Source organism: Fragaria vesca, linkage group LG1 (assembly GCF_000184155.1).
Source record: "Fragaria vesca subsp. vesca linkage group LG1, FraVesHawaii_1.0, whole genome shotgun sequence".
Lineage (NCBI taxonomy): Eukaryota > Viridiplantae > Streptophyta > Magnoliopsida > Rosales > Rosaceae > Fragaria > Fragaria vesca.
The window spans coordinates 9188589-9198682 of NC_020491.1; the positions used below are offsets into that span (position 1 = coordinate 9188589).

Genomic DNA, 10094 nt, shown 5'->3' on the forward strand with positions numbered 1-10094 from the left:
GAGTAGCCAAATCCAATTCGTTTCTAAATCGAGGTGAGAGAGAGAGAGGAGGAGAAAGGAGAGGAGGAGAGATTTCTCTCGGTTTGTATCTATAAAGGGTGTGGTCAGTGACCGAATCCAATTCGTTTTCAGAGCGAGGTGAGAGAGAGGAGATAGGAGAGGATTAGTGATTTGTCAGAGAGAGTAATTCCAGAAATTTCAACAACGACCGAGGATTGAGAGGAGAGGAGAAAGGAGAAGAGATGGGATTTGTCTGGGTACAAGAATCCAAATCTTTTCTGGATATCAGCTCCAAGAATTCCAGGTTAGTATCTTCGTCTCATCTTCAATTCATGACATTGATTTGTGCAGTATGGTAAACTAAGTGTATTGAATTCCAGGTTTTAGAATTGGAATCTGAGTGTATTTTGGTAAACTAATTCAATTTTTTGGTAAATGGTAGGCTCTCAGGTACTTCGGTTTCCAAACTCTCATGAGTTAACTGTCAGTAATGAAATGAGTTAACCTGCAACAGTAGTTGGACCTGATATAAACTTGCAAGTTGATATATCAATTGGCCATTCTCAGTGTTATAATCTACAATAGATGCATCAACCCACCCATATATCACTTTCTATTATGTTAGATAATGTAGTCTCCTTTGTCCTTTTTCATAGTATTTGATTGTCTATTGCCAGAAAGAATTTTAATTCTGAAGCTTTAATCAGTAAAAAATTATTATACTGTCATTCTAGGTTCAGCTGCAGTTGCTGTAGCTGAAGCTGCATATGCATTTAAGCACCTTGATCTCTACTGGTATGGTTATTTATGTCTGCAATAGTAACATGCGAATCAATGATCGGGAGTTGGTGACTTGATTTTGTTACAGGGGAAACATGCTTTTGAGTAGGAGTGATCCAGTTACAATGCAGTTCACACTTGAAGGAAAGCATATGTAATTGGATCAGCAATATGAATCATTGATTTCACTCTTTCAAAGATCAATATTGCCATATTGGTGACTACTTTTTTAAGTTTGTTTTGTAATAATGTGCTTGCTATGGTAATGGTTGCATTTGTTGTTGGTGTAGCATGCTTAACATTCATGATAATACAGGTGAAGCCATACTCTTTCTAGACCTATCTTCAGATCTGGAGCTTTTTAATGGTATAAGAGGAGATAAACATTTATGATTTTTTTTTAATATCTTTGTTATATGACATAACTGAATGTTTGCACTGAGCAGCTTACCGGAAAATGAAGAAGGTAACAGAAGACCTTCAAATATTCAAATATATTAGTTTGTGGTGGCAGTAGTTCATGTTTTAGGCTTTTAGATAAGCATTAACTTTTATGGTAAATTTTTCTTCAATGGTACTTTTATGGTAAACATACTCTGAGCTAATTTAAGCATTGCATTTTGAATGGCAGTAGGTTTGTCATTGTGATGAGTTTAAAACACAACTTCATTTCATCATAACCTGCCCTCCCGAAACCAAAGTTTTCACAGACAGAGAAAGAACTTTGCCTGTCGTTTTAACAAACCAATTCTGAAAGAGTGATCTTATACATGTACCGGTCTTACTTTAGCACTGTCTACCAGTTCTTATTTGGTTGATTGCTTTTCTTTTTCTGAATCGCAATATTTTTTTTTCTTAATCTGAGTTTGAAAATTCCCCAAAACATTCCCTTTTTCTTTAAAATAGAGCACCTTAGAGCTTGACATTACTACATTGGTTCTTCTGCAACCTATCCCCATATATGTGCAGTCCATAAAGGTAGTTTTGGATTCAGTTGTACAGTTCTCCATTTTACTGATGCCTACTGCTTACTACTGTGTGGTTATTTACATGAGACAATTGGTTGGTGTATATAACCACATATATATTGAGTATGAGACCAGTAATCAGAAATTAGGGGGTAGATTGATAAGTTAATACATATTGTCATATATATCAGAACAAATTGAAGTATGTACCTGATCTATAATGCTTTTTGTATAACTATATAGAATACCGTATTATCTTCAATGTATGGCTGTACAGTATAGATGTTTTTATTCATTCTCAAAAAAAAAAATATATAAATGTTTTAATTTCTGAGTTTTTGTAAGAAGCATGGTTTTACATAATAAAAAAAATTCTTATACAGACCATATACCATTACGAATATTGTTTATTTCCATTGCCCTGTCTATTTACATAATATCTTCATCTTCAGTTACAGTAAAGAGAGTACTATATCAAGTATCAACGGGATAAAATAACAATATTTCTATTTTTTGTAAGTTCCAATTGAGCCGCTAGGAGGCAGTTTCTTTGTTCACGTTATGTGTTCTTTTCCTTCATCTTGATTGAAGGGTATGTCTTTATGTTTCTGCTTGATTCACTAATTTAGAGTTGCATAGGTATTTCTTTGTCTACTTCGACCGAAAATAAACATAAGTTACTGACACATGACTGTTTTTATCACAAGTAGAAAATTTTTCCAGACAATGATTCTGTAGAAAGTAGAGAAAATGGTGAAAATGGTGGTTTATTAGTAAAGAGGAATGGAGTTCAATCTTCAGGTACAATGAATAAGCTTATTTTGCAACATAGTGTCAAGCTTATTAGTAAACGGGAACAGATAGAAAATTGTTTTGCAACATTGTTTTATCATACAACCTGCTTGATTGTTGCTTACAGAAACAGATCCAAAGAAAACATGAAGAAGCTTATTTTGGAAGCCGGCATCATAAATCCATTGTTGTAATTCAGATAAAGACCGATTAGTCTTCAGATTGCTTCATTTCTTATGTATTTCATTTTAGGTACTTTTCGTTAATCAAACCATGATTCGTTACAATTTTCCGTGCCGCAGCATCGTGCGGGTATCTTTCTAGTATATATACTACTTGATGCGAAGAACATGTACCACCCAGCAAACTATCTTCTTTCTATCAATTTGCGATTATTGAGACCAGTAAAAGTCTTTGTGGAATATCATACACGCGCACAAGTCCAAATCCATCGCAAGGATCTCTATCGAAACTAGACTCGAAACCAAAACGACTCCACCCATTGCAAGTGAACTTGGCTTTACACAGAAGTTGGACTTGTTTGGAAAAAATGAGCAAAAGTTGGACTTGTTCATGCGCATTTTCCACTAAGGAAACAAGATATCAACTTCCCGTTTACTCTTTCCACAAAGACTTCCCATTCACTCCTCATCTATTTGTCTGTGAAGATGAGCGTGCCATCTGATACTTATATCGATCAGTATATCACTAATTAGCTAGGTTTTGAACAATGGCTTTTGAGCAAAACCTTGTGATGATTGTCATATTCATGGTCTTGGGAATTCTTGCATCCCAAGCCACATCTCGTAACATAATATTTGAAGTACACCTGATTCTGCTAATGCATATACAAAGACGAGGCTCTACAAAGACTCGCAAGTCGTTCATATATCTTACTATTTATTTATTTTATTTTAAGCTAACTTCTATGTCGTATAGCAAATAGTCAAGAACCTATGATGTGTAATTGTTAGTTGTAAACTTTAATAAGAACGAAAAGACCGACGTCTTACTAATATTTAAGCACGTCTACATCTTCAATTAGTGAAGGTGCCGGATATATTAATACAGTATAAACATTAAACAAGGGTGCCAAACTATAAGACAAACTCTAACAAGAGAATGAAAAAAGCCTCACGCCAATTATATGTTCTTCTTTTCGAGCTTTGGTTTACTTATTTGATTCCTCATCTCCTCACACCTTACCCACATGCACCGATAATTATTCAAATAAGTGTTTTTGGAGACAGAATATCCGTAGTTGTACGTACGTAAAGAAAAATCTGAGCGATCGAAACGAAAGAAATGAATCCCTCCAGTTCATCGGAGACTCAAGTACCGGAGGTAGAGCTAGCAGAGACCAACCAGGAAGACACAACAGGCGGAGAAACTGTATATGGCATGGACCTTGATGTTTATACTGCTGCGAAAGAAGGCAATACTGCTGCCCTGGAAAAGAGAGAGCATCTTCACCAAATGTTGTCTCCAACTAAGAACACTGTTCTCCATATTTATATAGCACGTGCAACATCAACCAATCTTGAAGAAATACACGAGTCAGCCAAGATTGTCGAGAAGATGCTTAAAATATGTCCGCCTCTTCTGTTGCTGACCAACGAGAATGGTGACACTGCATTACACGCTGCGGCTAAACACGGACGCACTGCTATAGTTAAAGTTCTTGTTCAGGCTGCCAAAGAGGAAAACCAGAAGGTCGAAGGAGCTTGGCCGTGGCTCATCAGGACAACCAATGAAGAGGGAGACTCATCCTTACACATGGCTGCGCGGTTTAATCACATTGATGTAGTGGAGATATTGATCACAGAGGACCCTGAGTTTTCTCACTCTGCTAATCGAGATGGAGAGACTCCTCTTTACATGGCTGTCGAAAGGGGATTTCGTGATCTATTTTTTCAAATCCTATACACATAAAAATCCAGCTTACGAAGGACCCAATGGTAGAACATGTTTGCATGCTGCAATCATACGCAACGATAAAGGTATACAAATTATATTACTGTATGATTTTTGTTCTATATGTGTGTGTTTAGAATTGAGCGTGCAAGTCATGATTATCTTTGTTTTTTGTTGATAATCAAATTTTTCTTCTTGTAATTAAGAAATGACAGGAAAGTTACTAGAATGGAAAAGGGAGCTGACAAAAGTAGTAGATGATCAAGGTTGTACTCCGCTTCACCTTGCTGCATCAATGGGTCGCACTTTGATCGCGAAACAACTACTCGAGTGTGACAGATCTGCAGCCTACATTAAGGAGAAAGAACATAAGAGGACAGCTCTTCACTTTGCAGCTCACTATGGCCATGAAGGCGTTATGAAAAACATTATTAGGGAATGCCCTGATTGTTGTGAATTGGTAGATGACAAACATCAAAATATCCTACACACTGCTATTATGAAAGGCCAAGTCGCCTTAGGGCATATTGCTCTCAAAGATCCATGGCTTAGCAATGTTCTCTTGAATGGCAAGGATGATAATGGAGACACACCCCTCCACCGTATTGCTTATAACAAATCATTGAGTTTTTTTTTTCTTGGTACTAGGTTTGCAACAGATGCTCGAATTGACAATATGGCATTTAACAAAAAGAATCAAAATGCTTTGAACATCCTTCAAGAAGATGAGAGAAATTTTGCCGGAGCATACATGGTTAGTCCTTTTCACTTACATAATTGTGCAATTATGCGAAATTAAGGTGTTTAGATATTATTTTTTTTTTATTAACTAGTGCATGCCCAGGAGTGTGAGTTCGAGATCATTCAACTTGCTGTTGTTACAGCAGCTCTTGCTCTTTGATTTGCTTTTGTCTTCCTTTACTTTTAGTCTGTAGTGGTTTGTAGCAGTGTTTAGTTTCCTTCTTGCTCTTTCAGCCTTGTTGGCTTTCAATTTGTTGTTTTTGCTCGACCTTTGTGGTCTGTTTCAATGAAGTTCTATTCTTGACCAAAAAAAAAGTTAATGATAAAATAGACAAATTGGAAAAGTATTGATGCCATAAAAAGGAATGAAGGAATCTATTATCTTCCTCATTCTTTCAATTTGTTAGTTTAAATGTATTGTATTATTGTCCTTGTATTGTTAGTTTGTTACTTCATATTTCATATACATGTGTTACAGGGACAACGACTTCAAGACAAGCTGAAACAGAGTGGTGTCGTACTTGGTCGCCGAATTGTACCAAATGTAAGGAAAACAGAAAATGTTAACAAGACAGTTATGAAGAATGAAGGTGATGAGAGAGGCGGAAAACTTGGGGATACTCATCTGTTAGTGGCTATACTAATAGCAACTGTAAGTTTTGCAGCAGGGTTTACCATGCCTGGTGGTTACCAAAGTGATAAAGGACCAGACCAAGGCTCTGCAATTCTAAGTAGAAGTACAGCTTTCCAAGCTTTTGTCGTAACAAATACCATAGCCATGACTTTGTCCAGTTGTGCTGTCTTCTTGAACCTTTATTCATCCATGTATGCAAAGCGGAACGTATTGTTTACGACCCTTTACGCAGTAAGCATGTTCACCTTGTTGGCTTTAGTTGCAATGGTGATTGCATTTATTACTGGCACATATGCAGTACTGGGTCATTCTTCAGGTCTTGGCATCACGATTTGTGTTCTTGGCAGCCTTCTCTTCTTCGTCTTATATGAGGTTATGATTTATGATGAAACAGCACTTCGAGTAGCAATACCTTTGGTTCCTTTGAGCATCTTTTTTTTGCTCATTTTCTTTTTGATGATTAAGATGTTTGCTGTAATGGGAAAATTACGTCACCTTTGTGTCGGGAGTAACTCATCTGCGCCAAAAAGAGAAGGAAGATGGTCCAACAGTACTCCTGCTACGAGCACCTCTTCTCAATTACGCTCAGACAAAGAAATGGTTGTATACAACAGATGTTAAGGCATGAGAAACAGCCTCAAGTACTGCAATGTGTTTCAGGCTTCGGAGTGTTACTTAGTTGTATTCGAAACAAAATAATAATGTTTGATTTTCATTCTCTCTTTGTCGACTAGGGTCGATAAAAGTCGTAATGATATGCAATTGTATTTATCATCTCATAAAGTTTGATCTGGACCTAGCTAGTTTATGATTCATTATGCAGATTTACCATTTACAAGCTACCTATCTCAGCTAGGAAAAGTTGTGATCAGTGATGAGGATAAACTTTCTATTGCTGTTTTACTTCTGCTTGCTACGTAATTTGGCTCCATGAGATGTGTGTTTTTGTGGTGCTAGGTTGCTTATATATGAGAATGTTTTGGCTAATCTGCTTCTGTACAAGTTGCAACAGAAGTACCCTTCGTCAAAAACTCTACAACCCTTCTCAATCCCACCAACCTTCATATACATATCAACAAGAGCACTCCCCACAAACACCGAGTTCACAAAACCCGATTTCACCGAGTACCCATGTCAAACCTCCCCGTAAGTCAACTCCCCACCAAGTCCGCCAGCCTTGAGCGCAACGCTGAGAAGAAAAGGGTCCATGCCGATATCCGGCCGCACCCACATGTTTGAAAACAGAGCCAATGCTTCAGAGGAATCAGAGACTCCAACGTAGCCTGAGATCATATTGGTCCATGTGACCTCATCTCTCTTGGGCATTTCATCGAACACCTTCCGGGCGTGTTTGAGATCACCAGTTTTGATCAGCTGCTTCAATTGGAAGTTGAGTTCGGGGATGTCTACATGATTACCATGATGGGTTTTGCAATCCCGCTGCTTTGTTTTTGATTCGGGAGCCAGAACAAGGCATCTGCATTGTGGGTGAGCCAAGGGTGAGCTTGTAAATAGTCTTCGAAATTGAGATCTGATCGTTCTAACCATGTTCTGTATTTGAACGAAGGAAAGCATTTGGCGCCTCCTAATTTCTACAAAGAAGTGGGTCCCATAGGGGAACTGGCCCAAAGCGGGCTAGGCGGATCTTGAATTGGTGGACGTCTCAGGGGTGTTGACTACTTAAAATTAAAAAATTATCTAAAAGACAACGCAATCTTAACCATTCATAAATTTGAACATCATGTATGTTCAATAAAGTCATAGATCTTAATAATCCACGATATCATGTATTTACACGTCGTGCATAGACGATTCTCTGCTAACTAACTTTTTATAACAACAGTTTTCTGCTGACCACACGATTTATGAAACGCAGATGAGCTGTCTTTGTTGACTTGACAGGCTGGCTTGACTATATATAACATAATATTTGAAGCACACTTGATTTTGCTTAGGGGTCATCATTTGGCCAGCGGGTCTAAAAGCCCGCTAGGCTCGTCAAAAAGCCCATCTCGCCCCGACCTATAAGGCATGAGGCAGGGAAAGGGCGAAGGGTTCAAAGCCTCGGTCAGGCCCGCGGCCCGGCCCGTTACATGCCCATCAAAGTCCGGACGGCCCGGCCCTGAAAAGCCCGCCTAAAAGCCCTTTTAATTGTTTTATCAATATTTTTATGGAGTTATTAGTTAAATATGTGAACTAATTAATAGATTAAAACATATTTTTCTTTGATTTTTTTATTACATTTAGTTCAATCATTAACAAATCTTAACTTTTTTATAGTTTTTTTTGTTTTATTTTGATAAAAATCTATTAGATATATGTATATAATAAGCCCGGCCCTATAATTTAGAAACATGATTGAGGCCCAGCCCGAGCCCATAAGGCTTGGATAGTTTTTTTTTTTTATTTTGATAAAAATCTATCAGACTCCAACGTAGCCTGAGATCATATTGGTCCATGTGACCTCATCTCTCTTGGGCATTTCATCGAACACCTCCGAGTGTGATTGACATTACCAAGTTTGACGAGCTGCATCAGTTGGGAGTTGTCTACATGATGCCTGATGGGTTTTGTGATCTAGAAGAAGAAGAAGGCTTCTGCATTGTGGGTGGCCGAAGGTTGAGTTGGTAAAGACTTTTCGAAAATGAGATCTGAACGTTAAAACCATGTTCTGTATTTGAACACAGGCCCGCCGAATTTCCATAAAGAAGTGGGTGGCCTAGACGAACTGGGCCCAAAGCGGGCTAGGCGAAATCCACACTTGTTGGTCCTATCCGGATTGGGGGATCAACCGTCTTAAGCGAGGTTAACACAGTTTCTGTTTTAGGCTAACTAATATTTCTAACAACATTTTCTTGCTGACCACAAGACACAAGACACGTGGATGGATTAAGCCTTTGTCGACTTAACAGGCTGGCTTGACTTTTTATTTTATTTTTAATAAAGGGCAATTAAACCGGCTGGCTTGACTCGTTAAGTCAAGCACACTTGACGCTGCTAACGCAAAGACGAAGACTCGCATGCTAAAGTCTATGTTGTATTGTATATAGTCAAGATGTGTAATTGTTAGTTGTTAGTTGCAATACAACTAATACAATTAGACACATTTGCAACATGTAAGCACACTGACGCAAACACACTTGACGCTGCTAACGCAAAGACGAAGACTCGCAAGCTAAAGTCTATGTCGTATTGTATATAGTCAAGATGTGTAATTGTTAGTTGTTAGTTGCAATACAATTAATACAATTAGACACATTTGTAATATGTATATCATACCATATGGTATGATAAATAGACAAACCCTAATGAGAGAATGAACAATTCTACTTGTTACTAAAATTTAAGGAATAATTTGTAGTTTAAGACAACACGTATAGTACTTACACTAAACAACTTGTTGTGTACCCTTGACCTTTGATCGCAACTTGTATTAGGATCCACTTGTATTATGGAATCAAAATTCTATATTTATAGTGGCAAACGGGGCTCTATAATCTATCTTAGTAGTGCATACCAATCTCACACCCTCCAAAAGGACCAAAACCACCACTAACCAGATGGTGTCCAATTCATCTGAGATTCAAGTAACGTCACCTAATGGTCTTGGTGATCATAAGTCTAGGCTAGAAGAGGCCAACCCTGAAGCTACCAGAGGCGATGAATGTTTGGAAGGCATGGAGCTTGATGTATACAATGCGATAAAACGAGGCAATATTGATGCCCTTTTAGAACATAGGGATCATCTTCACCAAATATTGACTCCAACTGGAAACACAATGAAAATTCTTCCATTCACATAGTGATCCCTAACTGTGTGACATGGCAGCACCACACAAACCTGAAGCTTGAAGTTTTATCGTTCGGCAACAAATTCAAACAAGGTAATCCAAAATTTTCAAGCTACAAATAGGATGAGAGCATCAGACTCATATTCCTATAAAAATAGAATAGATGTTGGGTCAATATTCTTTCCTTCTTTTATATATATATACAGTCATTTTCAGATACGGAGATCCGGACGGGTTTTCAGTCCCGATTTCCGCCGTTTCTCCACCATTCCAACGTCGGCGATGCCGTTTCTTCTCTCCGGCCTTCTTCTTCATTCCAACACTGTCGGGGGAGGTTTGGGATCACGCCAGAGAGAAGAAACGGCGTCGCCGGCGCTGGAATGGTGGAGAAACAGCAGAAATCCAGACGGAAACCGTCCAGACGTCCGCACCTGATAAACCCCATATATATATGTATATATATATATATATATA

General features: G+C 38.1%; 1 protein-coding gene across 1 annotated transcript; it reads left to right on the top strand.

Annotated features, from left to right (window-relative positions):
* Positions 1-3845: 3845 nt before the first annotated feature.
* Positions 3846-6450, top strand: LOC101309975 (ankyrin repeat-containing protein At5g02620-like). Its single transcript, XM_004289076.1, has 4 exons — positions 3846-4253; positions 4366-4540; positions 4661-5208; positions 5674-6450. The coding sequence occupies exons 1-4, from the start codon at positions 3846-3848 to the stop codon at positions 6448-6450; spliced, it is 1908 nt and encodes a 635-aa protein (XP_004289124.1).
* The last annotated feature ends 3644 nt before the right edge of the window (positions 6451-10094 follow it).